At 39.4% G+C, this 25,050-nt stretch overlaps 1 protein-coding gene across 3 annotated transcripts in view; it reads right to left on the reverse strand.

Moving 5' to 3' along the window:
* The window catches only part of VASH1 (vasohibin 1), a 34,757-nt gene extending 10,386 nt beyond the window's left edge, over positions 1-24,371 (reverse strand). For all 3 annotated transcript variants that reach the window (XR_007950623.1, XR_007950624.1, XM_051977539.1), the window contains exons 1-6: positions 22,514-24,371; positions 14,228-14,316; positions 12,669-12,725; positions 10,256-10,330; positions 8,507-8,888; positions 5,574-5,686 (exon numbers count right to left, since the gene is read on the reverse strand). Coding sequence is in view for 1 of the 3 variants with exons in the window: in XM_051977539.1 (XP_051833499.1) it covers positions 5,574-5,686; positions 8,507-8,888; positions 10,256-10,330; positions 12,669-12,725; positions 14,228-14,316; positions 22,514-22,798 (1,001 nt within the window). In the remaining 2 variants the exon portion in view is untranslated. The remainder of the gene's footprint in view (positions 1-5,573; positions 5,687-8,506; positions 8,889-10,255; positions 10,331-12,668; positions 12,726-14,227; positions 14,317-22,513) is intronic.
* Between the last annotated feature and the right edge of the window lie 679 nt (positions 24,372-25,050).

Here is a 25,050-nt window from a genome sequence, read left to right on the forward strand (position 1 = left end):
CAACTTTTCTTCTCTCTACTACCTTCAAACATGCCCAAATCTTCCCCCACTCATAAAAAGCATTTCACTATATCCTACTAGCCCCTTGAATTACTGTCTTTTATCTCTCCTCACTTTGCTAACCTACTTGGAAATGTCTATAATCATTCTTCATTTCTCTCTCATTCTTTTCTAAATCTTTCCAATTCTCTCTCTCTCTCTCATTCTCTCTCTCTCCTTCCTTTCCTCCCATTTCCTCTTCTTCCTTCCCCTCTTCTCTCTCTCAACAGAATTTGTTCTTTCCACCATGCAAAGAGGCTTAAAATAATGTGCTGGTTGAAAGATGAGTAGAGAGAGGAGAAATATTTTTTCTTAATCTATTTTGAGGTGGCTAGTGGATAGAGCACTGACCTGAAGTTAGGAAGACTCGAGTTCAAGGCTGATCTTGGACAAATAATGCTAGACAAGTCTCTTAACCTCTGCTTCAGTTTCCTCATCTGTAAAATGAGAATAATAATTATAGTTCCCCAGATTATTGTGAGGATCAAATGTGAAACGTTTTATAAATCTCAAAGAACTGTATGAATGATAGCTATTCTTTTTATTTTCTAAAAAAAAGTATTCCTAAATTTTGCTTTGACAGTATAGAAACTTCCCCAAACACACTCAATTACTCATAAAATTCATTTTCAGCTAGCCATCAACTAATCCTTGCCAAGGTATTAAGGGATAATTAAGATATTAATTAACAATATCTTAGGGGACATGGGTCTTATCCCAGGGCATTGGCATTTTAAACAGGGGAGTGTTCTTAAAGACAAAAAGCCTTCAAAACAGAGAGATGAAATTGAACTGATGAAATTACAGGTGCACCAGCAAGAAGTAGGGGAAATCACAGAGCAGGAAGGGAATCTTTGAGATTATCTCCAGAAATTATTTTACAGATGAGGAAATCAAGTCTCATCTAGGTAAAGTGACTTGCTGGTCACCGAATTCAATTCTTCTGGGTAGAATGTAATGTTCTTTCACTCTTGCCTCTATCTTGCTTTTGCATTTGTTATCTCCAAGAGCCTAATCCAGTTCATGGTGCTTAATAAATGCTTCTTGATTGATTCAATACATTCTTTCCTCTCTGACAGACTTTTGGGTCAGAACCTTGTTGGGTGCCTTTTTCCTTATCTTACAGTGTTTTGACTTTACTCCTCTTGATTTCTTCTTTTACTCCAGTCTTTGGAGTAAAGTCAACCCCTCTACTTGTACTTTTAGTTCTATTCTCTCCCACTTTTCCAGAAAATGCCCCCTGCTTTGTTCTTCAGTCTCTTTCTGTGTCCTGTTTCCTTGAATGTCTCCTATACACATATAAAGTCTATCCCAGTTTAAAACAAAATAAAACAAACCTTCTCAAAAGACCCCACCATGTCTTTTAATTATATTCTCATCTGTTTTCTTTCTCAGCCAACCTCTTTGGAAAAAATTGTCTAAAGTGGCGCAGTGGATAGATCTCTGGCCTGAAGTCAAGAGGTATGACTTGGATGATGAGGCAGCAAAGGAGCTTGATAAGGAAAAGCTAAGCTGGTAGGGGAAGAGTGAAGTCCAAGGCTCTGTCTTTTTGCCTCTTTTTTTCTCTCTCACTTGGTGCTTTCATCAGTTCCCATGGATTTAATGATCTCCATGCAGATGAAACTTGGCTCCAAATAGCAAGCCCTACATTCTGTCCTTAGCTTCATTCTTATAGCACCAACTACAAAATGGAAGCATCTCAAACTCAACAGAACAGAACTCATTATCTTTCCCATAAAACCTACCTCTCTTCTGAACTTCCCTATTAATTTCAAGGGCATAATCATTTCCAGTCCTACAGGTTTGCAATCTTGGTGTCATCTTAATTTTCTCATTTTCTTTCACTCCCCACATATCCAATCAGTTGTCAAATCTCTTTTCATTTCTGTTTTCATAACATCTCTCTCCTCTCTCTCTTTCTGTCTCTCTCTCTCTCCTCTCTCTCTTTCTCTCTGTCTCTTTGTCTCCGTCTTCCTCTCTCTCTTCCTTTCTCTCTCTTTCTTGTTTTCTCTCTCTCATCTTTTTCTATCTCCTTTTCTTCCTCCTTCCTTTCCTCCCTCTCTCTCTCCTTCTTTTCTTCCTTCCTTCCCTCCTTTTCTTCCTCCTTCTTTTCTTCCTCCTTCCTTTCCTTCCTCTTTCCCTCTCTTCCTTTTCTCCCTCCTTTCATATTTTCCTTCCTTCCCTCCCTCCTCTCCCTTCCTTGTTTCCTTGTTTTTTTCCATTGTCTCTTCCGTCTTTCTTTTTTTTTTCTTCCTTCCTCCCTGCCTTCCTTTTTCTCTCCTTTCTCTTTCACATTTATTAACTATGTACCTGGCACTTTGTTAAGCACGTTACAAATATTATCTTAGTTAATTCTTACACTTACACTTTGGAAGAGAGGAGCTATTATTATCCTCATTTTACATTTGAGAAATCGGAGACAGAGGTAAAATGACTTGCCTAAGGTCATATAACTAATACTACATTTCTAAGGTTGTATTTCAACTTTAGTTTTTCTGACTCCAAGTCCAAAGCTCTCATCATCTCTCATTTGGACTACTATAATGGCCCTTTTTCAACTTTTAACCTCCCCTTCTCACACACCCCTATTCCATTATGTACTCTACTCACCTACCAAAGGGATTTTCATAAAGTTCAAATCTATGTCACTTTTGAATTTAACAGATCTTTATTACCTCTAAGATCAAATAAAATAAAATTGCCTTTTGGGGACATTTAAAGTTCTTCACAATTTGGACCCATGCTACCTTTCTAGCCTTTTTAAGTGAGAAAAGCTAGTACAAGGTATAGAAATGAGATATGTATTGTTGATGTGAGGAAAGCAAGTAGACCAGTTTATATGGATAATATAGTGAGTGTGTTGTGTATATGTGAATGTGTATTTATATACATACTCCTCTATTAAAATATAAAATTCCTTAATGGTAACTCTGTGCAATTATAATTGATTTAGCTCTTCCAAAACACTTTAAAAATGCTATCTAATCCAGAGAAGGAACTGATTGAATTTGAATGCATATTGAAGCATGTTATTTTTACTTTTGGGGGGTTTTGTGTGTTTTTTCCTTTTGTTCTATTTTTTCCTTCACAATATGACTAATATGGAAATATGTTTTATCTGATTGCATATGTATAACCTATAACAAATTGCTTTGCCATCTTGGGATGAGGAAAGAGAAGAATGGAGAAAAAATTGGAACTCAAAATCTTTCAAAAAATGAATATTGAAAACTGTTTTTACATTTAATTGAAAAAGAATAAAATATTAAAAGCCAGCAAAGAAAAAAAAAAAGCGAAGAAACAAGAATATAAGCTTCTTGAGGGAAGAGACTGTTTTGATTTTGTAATTGAACCTTTGGTGCCTATCACCTAGTCTTTATTTATTAAATGTTTATTGTTTAACTGAGCTTACTCATATCTTACAGTCCTCTTAATGTTTTTGATTTGTTTATACAACACACACACACACACACACACACACACACACACACACGTATTTTTCCCTCAATCAGCAAAATTCTCTTCGTCTCCTACCATTGAGACTGAAAGAAAAATAAATTCCCTTTATAAGTTTATAGGCCCAGCCCTAATTTTAAAGGCCTCAGTTGTTTTTGACCTCATGGAGAAGCAACAAGTTTTAAGATTTTTTTTTGGGGGGGGGTCTATTAATTGCAAAGTCTTTTCCTCCAAAGCACAGGGGAAACAGCCACACAGAGAGTAGCTGAGATTTTCTTTACGAAACTACGATAGGCATAAGTAAGAGTCGTAAGAGAGTAATCAAGCTACTCTTGAAATTGCTAGTACTCACAAGACTTTGTAATCACTTTTTAAAGATATTGGATCCTAATTCAGGAGATAACTGTGCCCAAATCATATAAGAGCATAGAATATTATTCCAACATATACCTGAATACAAATCCCTTTTACAATATATGAAGTGCATAGCCTTTGCCTGGAGACCTCCCGTAATTGGGAACCCACTACCTCTGGAAATAGCCCATTCTACTTTTAGATGATGCTAATTGTTAGGAAAGTTTTTTCTACTCCCTTGACATCGAGTCTAAATTTTTCTCTTTGAAACTTCTATCCACTAATTCTAGTTTGACTTCCAGCAGGTCTTTTCCTACACAATGGATGTTCAAAAACTTGAAGAGAATTATATATCCCCCAAATTTTCTTTTTCTCTTCTCCAAGACAAACATTGCTAAGTTCCTTCAATCAATCCTCATAAAGCATGGACCCCTTAGTTGCCCTTCCCTTGATGGTCTGTAGCTTAATAACCCTTCCTAAAATGTGGTTCAGTACTTCAGATGTGGTCGGATCAATGCAGAGAATGATGAAACTATCACTTCCTTATTCCTAGAAATGCTTTTCTTAATGTAGCTTAAGATTGTGCTAAATTTCTTGGCTTCCATTGTTGACACATATTATAAAAAAGAAACCAAGAAGTTTTCTTAGCAAAGAATCTTACCTTTATTAATAGAAACAAAAGTAGTAATCTGCAGTCTACTCACTTGGACTGAAATTCCGACCTATGGGGTTCACATTTACTTATAGTTCTCTTGATTCATGTATGATTTAAATGGTCAATTCATCATGTAAAGGCTTAAGTAAACTATGGCTTAAGTAGGTCTTTTACTCAAGCATAATTTGATTATTTTTACAGTCTTATATTTTCAGATTTATCTTTTACAACATAGGTCTAGTCCATCTTTTACCCAGTATATTTTAATATAAAGATGATTATAGTTACATTCCTAAGATTAGCTAACATAGGTATTTATTTACCTGGGATTATATCATAGTTTCAGTTCCATAAGGCTTTCACTCAGTATTATATTCTTACTATAAACTGCTTAGTTATTTCTTATGATTATGCAAAGTAATGCAAAGTAAGGTACTCAAGGAATTTTAAGTTGATTACTGATTTTTCCCATAGGCAGTGAGGATAGAACATTGAGTCCTGGAGTCAGGAAGACCTGAAATTCAATATAGCCTTGATCATTTACTAGTTATGTAAACCTAAGTAAAACTCTTAATTTCTGTTTGCCCCATTTTCCTTAACTGTAAAATGGGGTTAATAACAGTACTTATCTTGTAGAGGTTGTTGTGAGGATCAAATGAATAATATTTGTGAAATACTTGGCATAACATGTGGCACTTAGTAGGTGTAATATAAATGCTAAGTGATATTATTTTGACTTTGTGTCTACTAAAATCCTCCCAATATTTTCTCATTTAATAATTGTGAAGTTTATTTATTCCTTGAACTTCTCTGAGTCTCAATTTTCTCAGCTATAAAATCGGGAGAATAATGTTTATATATTATCTGATGGTGATTGTAAGACTCAAATTCTGATGTGGACAATGCAATGTTCTAAGTAAGCATTTGCAGACATTTAAGCACTATATATGACATTAGTTGTAATTATTATTTACGCAGGATAAAAGAGAACAACAAAACAAAGCAATTTAAGGGGGAGAACAATTCCTTGTCTCTGCTCTGTCTTGTTACCATTAACTGATTTCCTTACCGTCTCTCTCCTCGGCTGTTGCGGCGATGTGGACTGGACTGGCTCCGCTGTGGGGAAGATACATCCTTTTTCCGATCCTTGGTAGGAGAGGGTGGGCCGGTTCCTTTGCTGATCTGTAAGTATCAGGAGAAAAAAGATAAGAGAAATTAAAAATGTCACCTTAGGATGCTAGACCACACAGCCCCAATGAGCACCAAAAAGGCCAAAGAAATTCAGGGAGGCTTGGGGATTCTGAGACTCCAGAGCATCCTCTGCTCAGGGCCCTTTCAGCTGTTCCTGATGCTTATACTACAAGGGACCTGGTAAAGCCTGACTCTAGTCTCAGCATCAGCTGCTCTGCTACTGCGAGAGTCTCAACAGCAATCATACTCACTCTAAGGCTGAAGTGGACTAGAATCCAGTTTTGAGGGGGATTTCATTATATTTCTTGTTTACCCAAAGATGATTAACATCACTGTCTGAGTTTGCCTGTCCCTGTTCTCTTCCCTTCTCTATCTCCAAAATTTCTCCATATTTTTCCATATTATGTCAGACAGGAAAGATAGTTTGTCCATTAAGGGCCACATTCTGATGTTACTCAATATTTCTTTTCTGGTAAAAAAAATATTAGTTAATACACATGCCTCTTGTCTAATGTGACTAGAGACACTGGTTTAGTTAGTATACTTCCTAGGACTATACCGACAGAGTATATATTGAGAGAATAATTAAAAATACTCTTGTGAGTGACTGTAATTAAATTAAACTAATTTAGTTTACTAAGAACAGTTTGAATCACTTCAGCTTTTATAGGAAATGATAGTGGAGGTAGCCAGAAGGAAAGGTACCCTTCAGCCCTGAGGTCCAGGGCATATGGGAGCTTAGCTTGAAGATTATGGAGAAAAAGAGGAAGGGACCCTCTCTTCACTACACTATATTCTAGCTACCCTGGATTATTCATATGATCTAATCCTGGGGAGTACTACTATCTGTCTGTCAAGTCAGTGAGCTACAGTACCATAAAGAATCACACTTATACACACATAGACACACACACACACACACACACACACACACACACACACACACACAATCTCAGAGTTTAAAGGATATCAAAACCATTTAGAGGTAGCCAGGAGACACTATGGAAAAAACACTGGGTCTGGAATTAGGAAGGCTGGTTCAAATTTGGTCTTAGATACTTATGAGATATGTGATTCTGGGCAAGTCACTTAACCTCTTCCTGACTCAATTTCCTCAATTGTAAAATAAGAATAATAGTAAAATTTCCCAGGGTGGTTATAAAGATAAAGTGAGATAATTCTAAAATATTTAGCATAGTTTTCTGGCATCCTTTCTTCCTTTCACCTTTCTTTCCTTCTTCCCCTTTTCCTTTCTTCCCTTCCTTCCTTCCATTTCTTTCTCCTTTCCTTTCTTTCTTTCCTTTCCCTTCCTTTTCCTTCCCTTCCCTTCCCTTTCCTTTCCTTCCTTTTCCTTTTTCCCTTTCTTTTCTTTCCTTTCCTTTCCTTTCCTTTCCTTTCCTTTCCTTTCCTTTCCTTTCTCCTTTCTTTTCCCCTTTCTCCTTTCCTTTCTTTCTCCTTTCCCCTTTCCTTTCTCCTTTCTCCTCTTTCCTTTCTCCTCTCCTCTCCTCTCCTCTCCTCTCCTTTCCTCCCTTCTCTCTCAACTTCCCTCTTTTCTTCCTTCTTTCCATTCTTTCCAGGGTCATTCAATTCCCCTTGAAAGTCACTAGCAAAAGGGAGTTTAATTTACCACCTCCTGAAATTGCCCATATCACTTTGAGATAATCTTAAAATTAAAGGAACCTTGCATTAGATTAAGCTAAAATCTGCTTCTTTGCAAGATGCAGTCACTGTTTCTAGTTCTGATTGAAGTTGATTAATAGTTCCTCTGTCAAAAATTTAAAACAATCAATTAATAAACACTTATTAAGTGCCTACTATGTGTTAGGAATTGTGATTAGCACTGTGAAGATCATAACCATTTTCTTCTTCAATTCCTAACCCTCAAGTCTTCTCTTTTCTAGGCTAAACATTCCTGGTTCCATCTGATCCTCAGATGGTATGGTTTCCAGTTATTATACTATTTTGGTTAATCTCCTCTAGATATGTCATACTTTATTAATGTTCTTTCTAATATATGGTAAACAGATTTTAACATGGTATCCCAAATATGATATGGTTTAGAGTGTAATGGGAGTCATCTTCCTTATTCCAGACTTATTGCCTGATTAAAGAATATTATGTTTGTCTTGTAGTACACTGCCTAGCACACAGTAAGTGCTTAATAAATGTTTATTCACTGATATCACTGATGTTAATGCCTATTGAACTTGTAAGATTCCAAAACTCTCTTGATAGTGCCATAGATATTGTGATCTACTTACATCTCTGTCATTCTGTATTTCTGAAATTTTTTTTCCCCAGAGGCAATTGGGGTTAAGTGACTTGCCCAGGATCATACAGCTAGGAAGTTTTAAGTATCTGAGACCAGATTTAAACTCAGGTCCTCCTGACTTCAGGGCTGGTGCTCTATCCACTCCACCACCTAGCTGCCCCTTGCAGTTTATTTTTTGAACCCAGGTATAGAACTTTATATTTATTTCGGTTAAATTCCATCTGAATGGTCTGGAGTCCTCTGTGGCAATCTTTTTGGATCTTGATTCTGTGGCTCAATCTATTGATTAATTCTCTCTGTGCAGACGGATTTTCAGACTCACACACTATTAGAAGTAGAAGGGATTTTTAATATCACGTAAGCTAGTTCCTTCATCTTATAAATGGAAAAACTGTGGCCCAGAGATTTTAAGTGGCTTCTGCAGCTAGTCAGACACAATTTAGGTATTTTAGACTCCTAGGCTAATACCAATTCCAAAATATCAAACTGCCTCCTCTTCCTCTCCCAATGGCCCCAAATCCCTCTTTTCCATAACTAACCTTCAGTCTCATGTCCCGGGCATGTCGCTCTAGCTCTTTCCGAAAGTCCTCTCGCCCCAGCTTCTCCACATCCAGGATGGAGTGTTTCCACTCAATCTGCTCCACGCTATGGGGGTCATGAGAAACACACTGGCCGAGTTTCACTTTTTTCAGGACATGCCAGCAGCGCTGGTAGGCAGCCTCATAATCCAAGACCAGCTCACTGAGCGTGCGGAAAGTGGGGGGCTTGTACATGAGGTCCTCCCGACGGCTCATGCCTAGCGCTCCGTAGCGACCCCCAAAGTTCACCCCCAGCACGATGTGTCGGAAGTAATTCCCTGAGAAGTGGGTTTTGAAGCTGATGGGGAAGCGCTCCAGTGTGGGCATGCTGTTGGTGAGGTAACTGGCCACGACAGTCCCGCTCAGGAAAACAACCAGAGAGCCAGCCACCTGAGTATAGGACATTACCCAGGGACTGGGTAGATTTCCCAAGATGCTACTGCTACTTAATGGAACCTCTCCAGATGGGGCTTTCAGTAATTGGAAAAGAGTTGAGTCGCAGATCCTTTTGGGTAACAACCCCTCTGTTTTTATTGCCTTTTCTTTGAGGTAACGGATTGAAGGCATTTAAGATGGATGGAACTAGAGATTTCCATCTAGTATAAAGTACCCCCTAGACCCCTCAGCAATACCTGGTAAGGTAGTCTAATGACTACATATACCATCAAAAGGGAAGCACTTTGCTTTGATTGTATTCAGATCCCAAAGCAGGAACTTATCCCATAAATGAAGGTCAAGCCTTTTGTCCTTGGTATCAGTCTCCTGTATTTTATAAATTATATAGATTTATAAATCTATGATCCTATAAGAACTGGAGAGGAGGAAAATATGACTAGCCTGAAAAAATATAACTACAACTCATGAAATTTTGATTTCCTGTTTTTTTTTTCCACTTCTTTGAATCACCAGAGTCCATGATTCCCACCTTTGACCAAGACAAATTCTTCCCAGATCCTGATCCTAAGAATAAACTGGTGTGTGTGTGTGTGTGTGTGTGTGTGTGTGTGTGTGTCTGTGTGTCTGTGTGCTTGTTTGTTTTGGTATTCAGAGTGCTCCAAAAATGTAGTTCTCTTTCTGATTCTGATGATGGCTTATCCTTTCTTTAATCTTCCCCTCTCTTATAATGAGTTTTATTCTTCTTCTTTCCAACTCCCTTTTAAATGATGAGAAGTTAGAGAGTGAAGATGAGCTTCTGCGTTATACGCCCCACTCATGAACACGTACACACGTGTATTCATATATGTGTACACAATATACACATATACACTCAAACATATGCATACATACACACAGATGCCCTCATATTCCTTTTGTCCTGTGACTTTTTTCCTAAGGATCCCTTATAGTTTATAATCCAGTAATAAAGTACCAAGGGTTAGTCTGTGATGCAGATTGCACTCAGTAGAAGTCTATGGACTTAGAGATCTTGTCACTCTTGGACTGAAAATACATGGGGGAGGAGACTGGAATTTTTGGAAATGAAAAAGTCCTTAGACATCTGACCCAATCCCCTTATTTTATGCAAAGGTATAAATCCAGAGAGAAAAGAAACTTGCATAAAGTCACATAGATAGGAGGAGATAGAGCCAAGACATTGGCATTTCTGATTCATAACTAGTGCTCTTTCCACCATGTCAAAAGTAGGCTTGGGTAGAAGAAAAGGCGGAGCAGTGATAGGAGAGAAGGACATGGAATGAGAAGAAAGGATACATTCCCAGGATCACAGCTTCTAGGCATTTGATTGGCAGAGCCTCTTTGGTCATCTCCTTAGCCAGATCCATCAGCCTGTGGGGAAAGAAAGAGAGTCAGAGCCAGGAAAGATCCCAGTTGCCCTTAGACTCAGAGGAAGATACTTCTGAGGGGGGAGATGGAAGTGAGAGAGACTGAAATGGGCAAGAAATGGAAAGGACAAGCAACAGGAAAAACAGATTAAAACATAACTATCAATTTCTTGGCTGATTCTGCTTTGGCTTGACATGTCTCATTTACATGTCCTTTCCTTTCCAAAAGAGGAGAAGAGACTACTACTCTTTGGAGTTAGATGGGGAATGGAAGAAAAAGAGAAAAGGGAAAAGTTTTCAGTGTAATGATAAAGAGAAGAAGCTGTTCCATTTCTTTCTGTATTACATGTCCTTTCTCCCCGCCCTCTCACCCATATCCCCTGGACTCCTGATCTAAAAGACTTCCTGAGGAAGGAGTAGGGCAAGGGGAAGCAGGGCAATCAGCAGTGTTTTTTTATATCCCTCCACTCACCCTCATGCATAAGATACTCATTAACAAAGGGTGAAAGCCCCCAACTTAGATGGGTGGTCATTCAGGGAGGCTGGGGGAAGAAAAGAGGAAAAACCTATTATGCTTTCCCCAAGGCCTCAGAATTGATCTCTTCTCTTTTAATAACTGTGTCCCAAAGGGACCAAACCAGGTGGTTTACCACAGGGAAAGAAGGAGTGGAGGTAAGAACATTTAAGCCCTAGTGACCCAATAATGGTTTGTCTAAGAAGGATGTAACTGGGAGCAATCACTACTTTGCAACTGGCAAAGTACATTGTTATGTGCTTCATAACAATTTTAGATAGTCTAAACTCAGTTAATCCCAAGCCCCATTGTTCCTAGGCCCTTGTGTTTGGAATTCATTGGGGTTTTATTAGATTTTATTTGTTCCAAAGCAACTTGGATCCCTTCCTCTAGTTAATCAGACCTATCTCATCATACTAGGTTCCTGGGAACCCAGACTCTGACTAATTCTTTTACAAAAAAAGGGAACAAGCCATTCTTCATATTCATTCATATCTAATCAGATAATCCATTAAGAAATAACAAATGAGGCTACTCATAATAGATACTAATCTTGAAATCTTCTCCAGAGTGCCCTCACAGGGTACCAACCTCTTCTTAGGTATTGGTAGGCTTAGAAATGAGGAGGGAATGGAGGGAAGGGAAAAAATAGGCAGGCATAGACTATCAAATGGATTTCAAATCCTTGTAGAGCAGGGGTTCTTACACTTTTTTGGGAGGGATAAAAATCTTTTGACACTTTGGTGAAATCTATGCCCTTCTCAGAACAATATTTTTATAAGCATAAGTAATGTAAAAAGATTTTGAAAAAAGATTATAAAGACAATAATATTGAAATTCAATCATCAAAATGTTGAAAAAAGATCATAGACCATAGGTTATGAACCCCTATTTTAAAATTTCTGCTAAAGTAACAGCCTTCCCTAGAGCACAGGAGAGCTACTTCCTGCCTCTCACTTTAGGATATTGGACTCTGGAAGGAAGACCACAGGAGGTAGTTTTTCCAATGAATAATAATAATAAAAAGATCTGATATGTGTGTGTGTGTGTATACATGTTGACTTCCATTACCTACTAATAAAATACAAACACTTTATCCTGACATTAGAGGGTCTTCATAATTTTCCTTCAACCTATTTTTCTAGCTGTATTGCATTCTTCTACCCTTCATCTATTCTAAATTCTAGTCACAATTAACCACTCATTCCTTACTTACCTAATTCTTCCCGAGAGGGAAGACCACCTCTGGTTTTAAGCACGTTACTTCTGTCTGCCTCACCCACCAAGAATGAATTCAGCATCTTTCTACTCCTTCAAAGTCCTACTTAGGCACTGTCTCCTCCATGAAACTTCACTAGAACCTCTCTATTTGGTCATATGCCTTTCCTCCAATTTTCCAGATTCTCTATCTCCTACTTGCTTAATCTTTTCTATTCTGTAAAGTATAAACCTTTAGAGGGCATAGACTGTGTAATTTTTTCATCTTTATGTCGTCATCTCCTGATAAATGTAATTAGCCCTTAATCCTATTCCTTGTGCCCCATCCTCGAAACTACCAAAGTAAGAAGGTAAGATGGCTCCACTCCAGGCTGCATATTACCTCTCTGTGGATCCATTTTCTCTTCAAGGCTACCCTTGACTTTCATTTAATCCAATTCCATTTGTATGGAGATCTTGGCCCCACTACAAATGACCTTATATTCCTACAGAAAAAAAATGGTCTAATACATCCCTGTTGAAATGCATAGTTGCTAGGAAGGCAGGAGGCATATTGAGTCTTATTCAGTGAAAAACAATTCTGATCAGAGCAGTGGAAGGAAGTACTTACCCAGTCAGAGGTCTGCTCTTCTTAATTTCAAAGAACTGTGTTCCTGTATGATTGTACCTGGAGGCAAGAGGTTAAGGGCCATTTGGTTTCCCCTAAAAGGAAACAGAAATCAAAGATGGGAATGCAAAGTTGTCTCTTAGACACATCTGCCCTTCCGTCATGGGCATAATTCATTTTTAAAAACTTGTTTTTTTCAGGGAGCAAGTGGTTGAATCAATGATACCTTTGCTGCTGTGAAGGGCACAACAATCTACTTCCCTATGGCTTCATTTCAAGAGCCCCTAAAATTCTGAGTGATAGTATAGTCAAAGCTACTTTCTCTGACCACAATTCTCTATTCCCTCATAATCCCTCTAATGTCTCTATCCCATTGTTTCCAGTCCTTTCATCTTGCTATTTGGAGTTTATTTTTTATTGTTATTCCTCTTCCTCTTAGGTCGGTACTTTATTCCTCAAAGTTACTTTGTATCTATTTAATATACAAATTTCTATAAATATATTTGATACACAAGTTTCTATAAATGTGTATATGTTGTTTTTTTCCAATAGAATGTAAGCTCATTAAAGTGAGGAATTGGTTTGCTTTATCATTGTATCCAGGGGAGTACTTTAAGACAAGTCAAATCGGGAGAGCTGATTGTTAAATGTTTTGTGAACATTTACAACTTGGAAATCTTCAAACTTTATGAATCAGAGCTTGATAGACTATTTTTTTTTGGTCTAACTTAGAGAAAGTGAAGGGGGAAATGTTAATTAATGAAGATTTAGCTTAAAAATGTGCAAGTATATTGTTCTTTGGATCCCCAAAGCCTACCACAGTGACTAAAAAACAGTAAGACCTTAATATATGCTTCTTAAATTGCATTGAATTAGGAATTCCCCAGTGAAAATTCCCCAGTATAGTCAGTTTTCTCCCTAACACTGGGGAATCTGGAATTTATAAGATATCTTAGAAGATATCCACAATTCTAATTCTTCCTGAGATGGGTACCGGGTACCATTGCTAAGACAAATAAGACAAAAGCAAATAGAGTTTAGGTTCCTTGCTCAGTAAGTTTCTGAGGCTGCATTTGAACTCAGGTCATCTGACTACAAATCCAGCACTTTATCCACTAAGCCCATAAGGCAAGGAGGAAGGGAACAAATCTTTAATAAGTTCCTGCTATGTTTCAGAAATTATGCTATCTGTTTTAATCCAGAGTTTCTTAAACTTTTTCTACTCATGACCTTTTTTTATCTGAGAAATTTTTATATGACCCTGGGTCTCTTTTATATAAAATAAATATATTTTATGCCTATTTTTGATAATAAATCATAATTTCATGATCCCCACACTCAAGTACAAAACTTCATATGTAATCATAACACATAGTTTAAGAAGCTTTGATTAATCCACAGCAAAATGGGATGAAAACAAATTGCTTTCCAATGTCCTCCTCAACTACGGCTCAGCTTTGACTTCAGGGGAATGCAATAGATAAGGGAGCTTTCTTTTGTATAGGCTTGAGTGGTCCCAGGGAAAGAACATGAGATACACTACTTAGTATGGCAAAGGATACTGCAGCTCCCTGATATAACGCTGTATGGCTTCCAGGCGCTCAGGGATAGATGTGGACGGCTGGAATGTAGGCACACTTGGTATGGGAGTCTGGGAAAACAAAAGAAATAGAATTATGATCACAAGGAGAAAAGAAGCTTAGTTCTTGAATCTTCCAGTAAGCCAGGCTTGATTTGAGAAGGTACAAAACAAATGAAATTGATCTCTTCCATTCTACTGCTCAACCTCCTCTTTCAGTCTGTTCTTATTTCCTTTGGTGATGACTTCTGATTTCTTCCACCCCTACCCAGGTAGATATCCTCTCTCCTTCTACCACAGCATCACTTTCAGATTTGCCTCCCTTAGGCAGATTGTCTTTACCTAGACCTCAACTATCAATAACTGGGACTATATGGAAAACAACAACAACAACAATATCTTGGTTTGAAGAACATTTGAATTTCAGTTTTGTTTTGATTAATTATTTAGTTTTAGAATAAACATGCTTAGGTATAGTTCAAACTGGTTCTCTGGGATTAAAAAAATTTTACTTGATGCATGTGATTTTGCAGAAATTTACTATTTGGATTTGGAAAACACAGGAGAAACAACACAGCAAAGAGGATCAGAGAGACATGGGAGTTTATAACTTGGACTTATAAACGCCTAAACTCAAATCCTGCTTCTGACCAAACTAGCTATGGGACCACAGGCCACTCACTTGACCTCAGTGCCTTAGGCAACTTAGTAGCTTTATAAATTACAAACCAGTTGTTGCCTCTGCATCGATAGAAGGAATTTTGTTCCTTCCTGATTTCATCTTCCTCTTTCCTCACACTCTAGGGACCAAAACAGTGAAATCTGTTCCGTGTTTGAGTTTAGCTACATTAAAATGTATTTGCTCTATGTAGCATGCTCTCTGGAACCTAGTCTGTGCCAGATGACAGTCTGCTAATCTACCTAATGAACAAACTCATGTTCTTATGTCAGTGGATATGAATTGCTTAATACATTATTCCCTCACAGATAAAAAGGGTAAATATATTAGGGTTTTTCTGGATGTATGATATTTCATTCACACTAACAGTGAGAATATTTGATATTCTAGAAGACCGAGATATGGGAAGAGGGAGGCAGAGTTTGGTCAATTATATTCTTCTGTGGCCTGAAAAGATAAAGATATGGATCATCCTTGCTTTTCACATTCCCTTTTGGCAAGACTTTTTATTATAATGATGTGATTTGTGGAATCCACAAAGCATAGAGACCATGACTTGAAAAATGAATCATATGGACCTATTTTTCTTTAGTGTCTTGCTTCCATCACTAAGTGTTGTGGGGAATGGGGCCATCCTGGGCAACTCCAGCCCTGGAATCTTCCCCAGGAATGGGAATAGGCAGATCCTGTATTTAAGACAGGAAGAACAGGATAGGAATCCTTTTGAAGGAGTGGAAGAAGCTCACTGGAAGCTTGGGACTGACTCAGTGTGAGTCACAGGAAAATATTGTGCAGCAGACACAATAGGAAAGTTTAATGTTGGGTCAGGTTTGACCACCAAATTTCCTTGGATTCTGTCCTTTCCACATTTCATGCTGAGGTCTCTCAAGAAAGCAGGAAATGAAGTCTTAGCCTTCCTTACTATTGGATGCTATTTTTAGTCACTGACCTCTCTGGGATTCCCCTCCCCCTGAAGTATTAAGACCCACAATTTGTCAGGGAAAAATGAAACAGAAGATGGGGAGGGCCCCATATAACCTAGGTATTTTAATTAACCCCAAAAGAGAAGGGTGGCACACGATACTGGCTAACCAGGCAGATCCATTCCCATTAGAGAATCTAATTTACATCTGTTGCTTACACTAGGAACAAGGCCCATTCCTCTTTGGTTTCCCACTTAAAAAAAAAGGTCATTCTATCCCATCCCATCCCATGTATCCATGACTCTGCTTTTTATTAAATGATGCCCAAGCTGTCCAGGACATTTCTTCTCTCATGCAGTCTTTGCCAGATCCAAGGCCATAGAGCACCTGGATTCCTGGATTTTTGATCCCTGACAGGAGAGAACTAGTGACTGCTAAATGATACAGTCTAACATATCTATAAAAAGGGGAAGTGAAAAAAGAAACCTGAAGTAGAAAAGAACCTAGAACATCCCATGGTGGTGATCTTTCGTTATTCTTTTCATCACAAACCTTTAAATAACTGGGGTTACCCAGAGAGAGGCTGGGCTTTAGCAGAGAAAGGAAGTGAGCTGCCATACTCAGAGATTAGCAGATTAATGTTTTCCTTAATAGATATACATGGAAAAGCTTTGAAATGCAGGAGGGCAGAGGCTCCAGAGAGATTGGCCGTCTGTCCTGTTCCCTCCCTGTGACAGCTTTTCCAGCCTGCGTTGTCCCTAGCAACAGATCTGGCTCCCCAAACAGATGACATCTCTGCTGGGGAGAACCAGCTTCTGCTTTTTTTTTTTTTTTTCTCTTTTCCCACTGACATGGCTGCTGTCATAAGTCAACAAAGATGAAGGTCTGGGGCCTTCCTTTTCCAATGTCAAGTGAGCTAAAGACCACTGTGGATCTGCTTTTGTCATTCCAAGTAAATATAGCCTATACAATGAAACTGGGTACAGCAAGGTAGCAGAAAAAGAGTTGCTTCCCCTACCACCATTGCTATCAACACTTCATATTTATGTTCTATTTTATAGCTGTCAAAATGCTTCCACACACATCATCTCATTTAATTCTTAAAACACATCTGTGAGTCAGGCCAAGCAAAAGGATTTGGTGCTGGAACAGATTTTAGATATCACCTGGTTTTATAGATAACGAAACAAGGTTTGGACTTGAGTTCTAGTCTTTTTTCCTTTGTGAAACTTATTTCCTTATTTGAAAATTAAAGATTAGAAGAGGGTATGATTGGACTAGGTCACCAGTAAAGTCCCTTCCAATTCTACAAAAGAAACTCTACAGAAGATTGTTGGCTGATTCTTTGGGGATCTTCAAGGAAAAACAGGAACAACTTCATAAAATTTTCTGTAAAGACAGAGAGGTAGCCAGGCTCAAGAGCATCCATGTGCACACATGTACACACCCCTTTCATAACCCTAAACTATCTTAGTCCCAGGTTCTTCTGGTTATATTTTGACTTCAGTAGGACTCTCTTTCTCTCTGGACTTTCATATTCTAATATCACATAATAAAGAGATCCAGAAATCTATCTGTAAATGATCTGCTAAAACAGGAAAAATTCCCACCCATGCTATTTTACCAACTCAGGTAAACATTTTTTCATAGCCAATAGAGATTAGGAAGTCTACCTTACTTCTGATTTCATACTAGTTGTGTGACCATGGGCAAGTCAATTAACTTTAAGATCCTTGCTTTCATCCTCTGTAAAATAGAGCTAACGCCTTTTATGCTTACCTCTGAAGGCTATTGAGACATTCAAGTGAGATAAAACTCCTCTGCAAACTTCAAAACGTTATATAAAAGCCAGTTATGATTTTGTTTTCCTTTCTATTTCTGATACCATCAATGATGTTCAAGAAATAAGACAGAAATGGGGAAGAGAAAGAAAGTTATTGCCAGAGAAAGAGTGAAAACCAATCTCAAGGACTGATGAAGTCCCAGTGTGGAGAACTCTGTTTTAAGTCTAACATAAGAAATTCCCCCATAATTTGATAGGATTGTCCCTGATAATGTCTGGATGGCAAAAGTAAATCCATGTTTCCCCAAGACTAAATCAGGATGAGGGCAAAAAAGGCTCAACCTTGAATCAGCTAATAGCTTCTAATTGATTGCTAAGCTGTTGGAGGTGCTACAAATTCTTGGCAGGCCTAAGGCTTCCAAAAGATTATATTCATCTAAAGATAAGACTAGAGTTAATAGTTAAGAACTGTTTACAAATTATTACCCTTTCTCATTTAGCTTAAATCTACACATTTAAGTGATGTTTATTAATAATTTATTTGTTTTTAAGTATTAAGTCAATTGCATTTATTAGTACTTTCTATATCCCTGGAACATAGAACAAATGGATTAAGGATATGGTAAGGGAAAAAAAGAACATTATTAAAGCTATTTCTTGTACCTCTTAGGACATAGCCAAATTTCTTTACTTTTCAAGACCTCAGTTTCCTTATTTGTCACATGTGGTTACTGTACTACAGGAACTCTAAGGTCCCTTCCAGCTCTAATGTACACTGATTCTCTAGTAATCCATTGGGTTTTTTTAGATTAAGGCATGCTTAAAGGACCATTATAACACAACATTGAGTCAGGTATTTTAATCCTAGGTTGGCCATTAATTTTACCTGTATGACTCTGGGTCAATTACTCAACTAATTTGGGCTTCTTTTTCCTTATTTGGAAGAAGAGGAGAAAGATGAAGGGAAGTAGTAAAGGGAGGAAACGATGAAAGTAAAGGAAAGGAAGGGAAGAAGAGTAAAGAAGAGGAAGCAGGAAAAGTTGTTAAAGAGAAGAAAGAAGGAGAGGAAGAAAAAGAAGGAGAAAAAAGAAGAAGAAAAGAAAGAATAAAGTGGAGGAAGAGGAGGAGAAGGAAATTTGGCTAAATTATCCCTAAAGTTCCTTGAAGTTTAACATTCTGTGATTTTAATCTCATCCCTAGTGGAAAGTTTGTAATGTTACTATTTCAGTCCCATCCTCAAATCATGATTTCATAAACAACAACAACAAAAAAAAACAACAAAAACAAAAATCTTCTACCAATACAGATGAGCAACTAGCTATAGACTGGCATTCCTTCTATAACTTGCCTTTGACAATTGTCTAGGATACTAAAAAGTTAAATGACTTATCCATGATTCCACAGCTAGCATGTTATAAGAAGCAGGATTTGAATTTAGATCTTCTAGAGCCATTAATTCCCTACAGCAGGATGCTTCTACCGTTATTATTATCAAACCCCTAAGCTGACATTTTCCTTCTTAAACTTTCCCCAGGTAGCTAAAGATAGCTTACTGCGTACCAGGCACTGTGCTAAGTATTTTACAATTATTTCATTTGATCCTTACAACAACCCTGGAATGTTAGTGCTACTTTATATCCATTTTACAGATGAGGAAACTGAGGCAGACAGTGGCTCCTTCTCCAAAGTCATATAGTTAGTAAGTATCTGAAGATGGATTTGAATTTAGGTCTTCCTGATTCCAGAGCCAATGCTTTATTTACTGTGCTACCAAGGTCACTGATTCCCTTTTGGCTAGCAGATGGGGCAGCAGATGTGTTTCTGATAGAAGTAAGTGTGGACACCAAAACTAGACCTAAAGCAATTTTCCTTTGATATCCAGGCTGTGTTACTTTTCTGTTCTCAGAAGTTGTTAGTAGAGAGATTCAAATTCTTCTAACCCTCCCCCAAACATCCTTCTAATCCTCTTTTTCCAGTTACCACCCCTGAACCAAATAATAACAAACAAACCCAACATTGTCTCCAACAAGCTACTGTACTGTCCTTCTTATTATATTTGAAGTCAACTATCGGTGGAATAGATGAGCTTCTTGAGGGATAGAGATTGTTTCATTGTTATCTTTGAATCATCAGACTAAGTTGTAGAAAACATGCACTTTAATGCCTGTTGAACTGAACTGCTGGTAGCAACTATTTTTCCAATGATGGTGTTAGGTTTGTGTGAGGATGTTCATGTTCCACTCCCCAGTACTCTTTGTGAGTAACTTTATACCTCTGCCTAATGGATAACTAGAGTTGGGATATGGCCTGGGTTATCTGTTCAAAATAGTCACTCACAAGAGAACAGAATCTGTGATTCCAATCTAACTATCAATCTGATGTTCAGACCTTCTCTCCTCTCAATAAACTTCAGTGGCTCCCTATTACCTTCTGGATCAAAGATAAAAGCCCTTTGATTGACCTTTAAAGCCCTTTATAATTTGGCTCCTTCTTACCTTGCTTGTATTCTTCCGTGGTACTTCATGCCCCCATGAAATCTAGCCATCTAGATCACTTGTCATCTTTCACATATGACACTCTAGATCTTATTCTCCATACTTTTACACTATCTCTTCCCTATGTTTGGTATTCTCTTCCTCCCTCAGCCCATGGCTTTTCTGAAGATTCATCTTAAGTACCACCTCTTCCAACACCAGGAGGCTTTCCTGGTCCCCGTCAGGTGCTAATGCCATCACTTTTAAGGTTACTTGTCATCTACCGTGTATTTATCTTTTATATTCTCACATATATGTGTACATATACACATATATGTATATGTCATCCCCCCATTAGAATGTAAGATTCTTAAGAGCAAAGGAAGTTGCTTTTCTTTTAGCACAGTGTGACATAGTAAGCATTTAATAAATGCTTGTTAGTTGATTTGTTTGAAGTATTCTAAAAAGCCATAGAATGTTAGAACTGTACAATTTATTTGAGATCACCTAAATCAAATTCTTCATTTCTCAATGAAGCTCAGAAACTGAAATACAGAGATTCCGATATTGGGAAAGTCATTTCATGACACATTCATTACTGATAAAGTCAGGACTAGAACCTAGGTCTCCTAGTCTAGAGTGCTTTCTACTATATGAAGATGCTTTTGATTTCATTAGAATTATGCTCTGGCCAAATGTGGGCCTCTTTCTGATGAAAGATACATGTGAAAAGATGTCACCTAATCACCAACATGCCATTACCAGAGAGCCATGCCTCAGTTTAAACCAGTTTCAGAGTTTATAATCAACCTTACTTAGTCGGAATATCTTATATCCCTGTATCCCAAACTTTGGTCACTGTTTCTTACATGTAAATTGACACCATTTGGCCAGTAATTTTTCCATGGTGGCCCTATCTCTGTCCTTATATGAAAAAAAGAAAAAAAGTCTTCTTGACCCAAAGCATTTACCAAAAACTACCCCCCAAGTTATCGAACTTGAGAGGCAGGGCATGCCTCTTTAAAAAGTTATACTATACCTAAGTGAGGACCACAGAAGCCCCAGCCACAGATGAGTCTAATGTTCAGAGAGAAAATAGGAACAGAGATATGCCTGTTGTCCTTTTATGCATGAGGCTCTGTTTCCTTTCAATGCTAAACATTCAGTTAGGACTTCTTCCTATCCAGTTTTCCATATCAGGTGTTCTATCCTTTACTCTGTGTGTGTGTGTGTGTGTGTGTGTGTGTGTGTGTGTGTGTGTGTATTTGGTAGACTGGGGTCTTCCTAGATCTCACAATAGTATTATCATCAAAGAACATATATCCAGAACTCATTTGCACATGGTAGGCACTTAATGGATAGAATGCCAGAATTCAAGTCAAAAAGAACTAGATTCAAATCTGGCCTCAGACACTTATTAGCTCTGTGACCCTGAGTAAATTGATTAATCCTCTTTGCCTCAGTTTCCTCATCTGTGAACTGAGCTGGAGAAGAAAATGGCAAACCATTCCAGTATCTAGCCAAGAAAACCTCAAAAGGCATCACAAAGAGTCAGACAGCTCTGAAAAAACAATTAAACAAGGTAAGGAATTTAGTACAATGCAATCTAGACACAATGCTCTCTGTCTTGCAGAATGTCATAATCTATGAACATTTATCTGATGGAGGCCCTATCTCCATCAATCTACCCTGGTCAGACAGGTGTAATTTATTTTTAGTGTTCATTTAATTTCCTTCCACTCTTGGACCCATCCTTTCATTTCTGATTACCCAGATGATCAGGACATTTATTCAGTTCTGTAGCTACCTTGCCCAACTTGTGCTCACTCCCCAAAGGACTTGCTAGTATCTTGTTCTGTAGACACCTGGACTAAAGAACCATAAAAGAATTCTAATACTGCAAGAGACTCAAGGGACATTTAGTCCAATCAAAAGCTGAAATCTTTCTATGCCCTCTCCACACTTTTCTGTCCCCCTTTATACTAAGTCCCCTGTACACTCTTGGACAAAAAGTCATCCAAGCTCAACTTATATGACAGAAAACTCTCTCCTCTCTTCTCCCTTCTCTCTCCACACTCCCACTTAGGGTTAGTTTACAGAAAATTAATTTGATGAACTAAATCATGCTTGGTGGATGAGTTACAGGGCTTAGTGTCTTATTACTCCCAATTCACAAAGGCATGGAAACATAGTTCCTGAAACTCAAAAGAAGTATCTTAGTTGTAAACATTTCAGACATTAGTGGAGAAGGTATATCTGGGTAGGTGGGACTTCTTTCTGTGCATCAAATCACCCATCACTCCCTTTATACATATATTTGATTCTAGTTTCATAGCCTTGGGGTCTGTGGAGTTCAAGAAGCCCATCCCACCATTCAGCTCCAGCTCAGTAAAGTTCCACACTGACTCACCTTGGGCAGGTCTGTAGCCCCACGGATCCTCTGTGCCACCTTCTCTCCATCAGGGTGAATCTTGGCCACGTGCCTCCACATCCTCTCCCAAGTGGCCTCATCCACGGGCAGCCCACCCCGGTTAACAAAGAAGGGGACACCTCCATCTCGAAGATCTTCATCCCCTTCTTCTTCTTGCTCTTCTTCTCTCTGTGCTGAAGCCCCTTCACTGGTTTCAGATCTCCTGACCCCAGAGGCAATAGTGGTACCACTGCCACTGGGGCCCACCTTTTTCCCCCCAGGCATCCCAAACTCTTCAGGAAAAAAAAATGTTTCCAGAAAAAGGAAAATTAGGTAGCTAGAAGGAAACTACTGACTGAATTGACTCACTCACTGCCAAAGAGACAACACATGACCCACCGGAGTGTAGGGCCCCTTTAAGAAACCAGGGTGTGGTTCATTTATAATAAAACAATAATTTAAAAAGAAAAGATAGAATCAGTGCAATATCAGCGTACACCCCGGGCAGAAAGGATCTTGGTTGTCGGAGATCAACCTTGCAATAATACTTGGATTTGTTAAAAAGAAAACAGAAGCGAGTAAAGAAAGCATAGCCTAAGAGGCCTGCACACAAACACACACGGTCTGTACAGCCCAAAGCACTCTGGAAGAACAATGACAGAAGCCTGGGGTTAAAAAAAGTCTAACGGGCCAGCCGCCTGACAGCTCGGATCAGCTTCAAAAAGAGAGGGCAAGGCACATCAGTGCGCGCTGACTTAGTGCCCCTCAGTTCCAGCTTCAGGAAGAACAAATTCCTCTACAAGGCACACAAGACGACATTAGCCCGAGGGACCAAGGCTCTGATGGACCAGTCGGCTTCAGGAACAGACGATTTGCTGGCAGCTTTTTCTTAGGGAGACTGGACTGGGTCTGGGAGGGGGGATGAGGGGGAAGAAGAAAAGAGAAAGGGAAGGAGGGTAAGGGGGGGGGGACTGGCTATTTTCCTCTGGAGATGGATAGCAAAGAGAGGATATACAGCTGTACCATACAGGGGGCTGGGCACCACAGGGGGCAAAGGGATGGGTAATCACACATCCCACTCGGTCCAACTACCTTTACAAAGTGGTCTTTGTCTCCAGTACCACCGTTCGCTGCCTCTTCATCCCTTCCAAGACAGCAACAAAACACACAGCGGTGGGAATTACAATTTTTTTAAAGAGGAAAGAGGGAAGAGTAAAAGGGTAGGGGGATAGGGCAGAGGAAGAGATAAGGCAAAAATAGAGAAGATCCTTCTTGTTTCCACCCTTCCTTTGCTAGCGGGAAGTTGGTGATTTCACAGTGCCAGGCTCCCTCACCGATGCCATTCCAGGGCTTCTATATAAGTCCCTTGCCCCGAACTCAACTAGTAGGACTCAAGAAGGGTGAAAGGAGCCAGAATGAGTGTCCGGCTGAGGTCACCAAGCTCCGAGCTGCGGCCACTGGGGCGCCGCCCGGGATTGGATGCAGCATGGGAGGCGGCGGGAGGCGATGCCCGCGGTCGCCGGGAGAGTGGAAGAGAGAGAAAAGAGACTGAAGGATGCTTCGGGTGCAGGACAGGGTGGCGGATGCGCAGGAGGGGCTCAGGCTCCTACTTGCTAGGCAAAGGGGTGGAGAGAGAAGGACGGAGGGTGAAAAAGCGGGGTGGGGGTAGGGTTGCAAAGAGAGGCTCAAGCTCCAGCTGCTGCAGCCAGCGGATGTTGCCAAAGGCGAGCTACAAAGCCCCGGGAGGGAGCGACGCTGCTCCCGGGTCCTTGGCAGTCCATGGGGTGCAGCAGGCGGGGATGGGAACTCATATGCCCATTGCGTCCTCTATGGCCGGAATGTTGCTGCCATCGCCACCGCCACCACCACCACCACCGCCACTGCCTTCTCCGCCTCTGGGAACAAGGGCAAAGCTGCCGCGGCGTACCCCAGCTGCTCCACCCCCCACCCCCTTTCCAGACTCCAGACTCCGCCCGGTGTCTCTTGTCTCCAGCTCTGGCAGTCCACGCGCATGCGTTCCTTATCCCCCCTTTTAAAGGGCCAGTAGACTACCGCATTTGGGCTCCCTCCAGCTCCGAAATTGTCTCGGAGTTGCACATGCTTCCCCTTTCTTTTACCACTCATTCCCAGACGCCTCAGCTCTGGAAATTTACCTGGGACTCTCAGGAAAAGCCGAGGAGGAAGTTAGCCACTGACAATACCAAGTGGGAAGAATGAGCAGAACATTTTGGGATTATAGAGCTGTTAAGCTAATCATCTTTTTATGAATGAAGAAACTGAGGTATAGAAAAGCCACGTGACTTACCCGGAGTCAAATAATTAGTGACAGAACTAGGACTATATATAATTTCTTACTTCCATTACTCTGGGAAGTCTTGAGGCGTCTACCCCAGAGGCTCTGGCTCTTTTCCCAGAGCAGAGCAATATAACAGATAAGACTTTTTTTGTTGTTGTTCCATCGCATCCGACTCTTCATAACTCTATTTGGGGTTTTCTTGGCAAATATACTGGAGTGGTTTTTGCCATTTCTTTCCCTA

This window comes from Antechinus flavipes, chromosome 2, assembly GCF_016432865.1.
Source record: "Antechinus flavipes isolate AdamAnt ecotype Samford, QLD, Australia chromosome 2, AdamAnt_v2, whole genome shotgun sequence".
NCBI classification, from domain to species: Eukaryota; Metazoa; Chordata; class Mammalia; order Dasyuromorphia; family Dasyuridae; genus Antechinus; species Antechinus flavipes.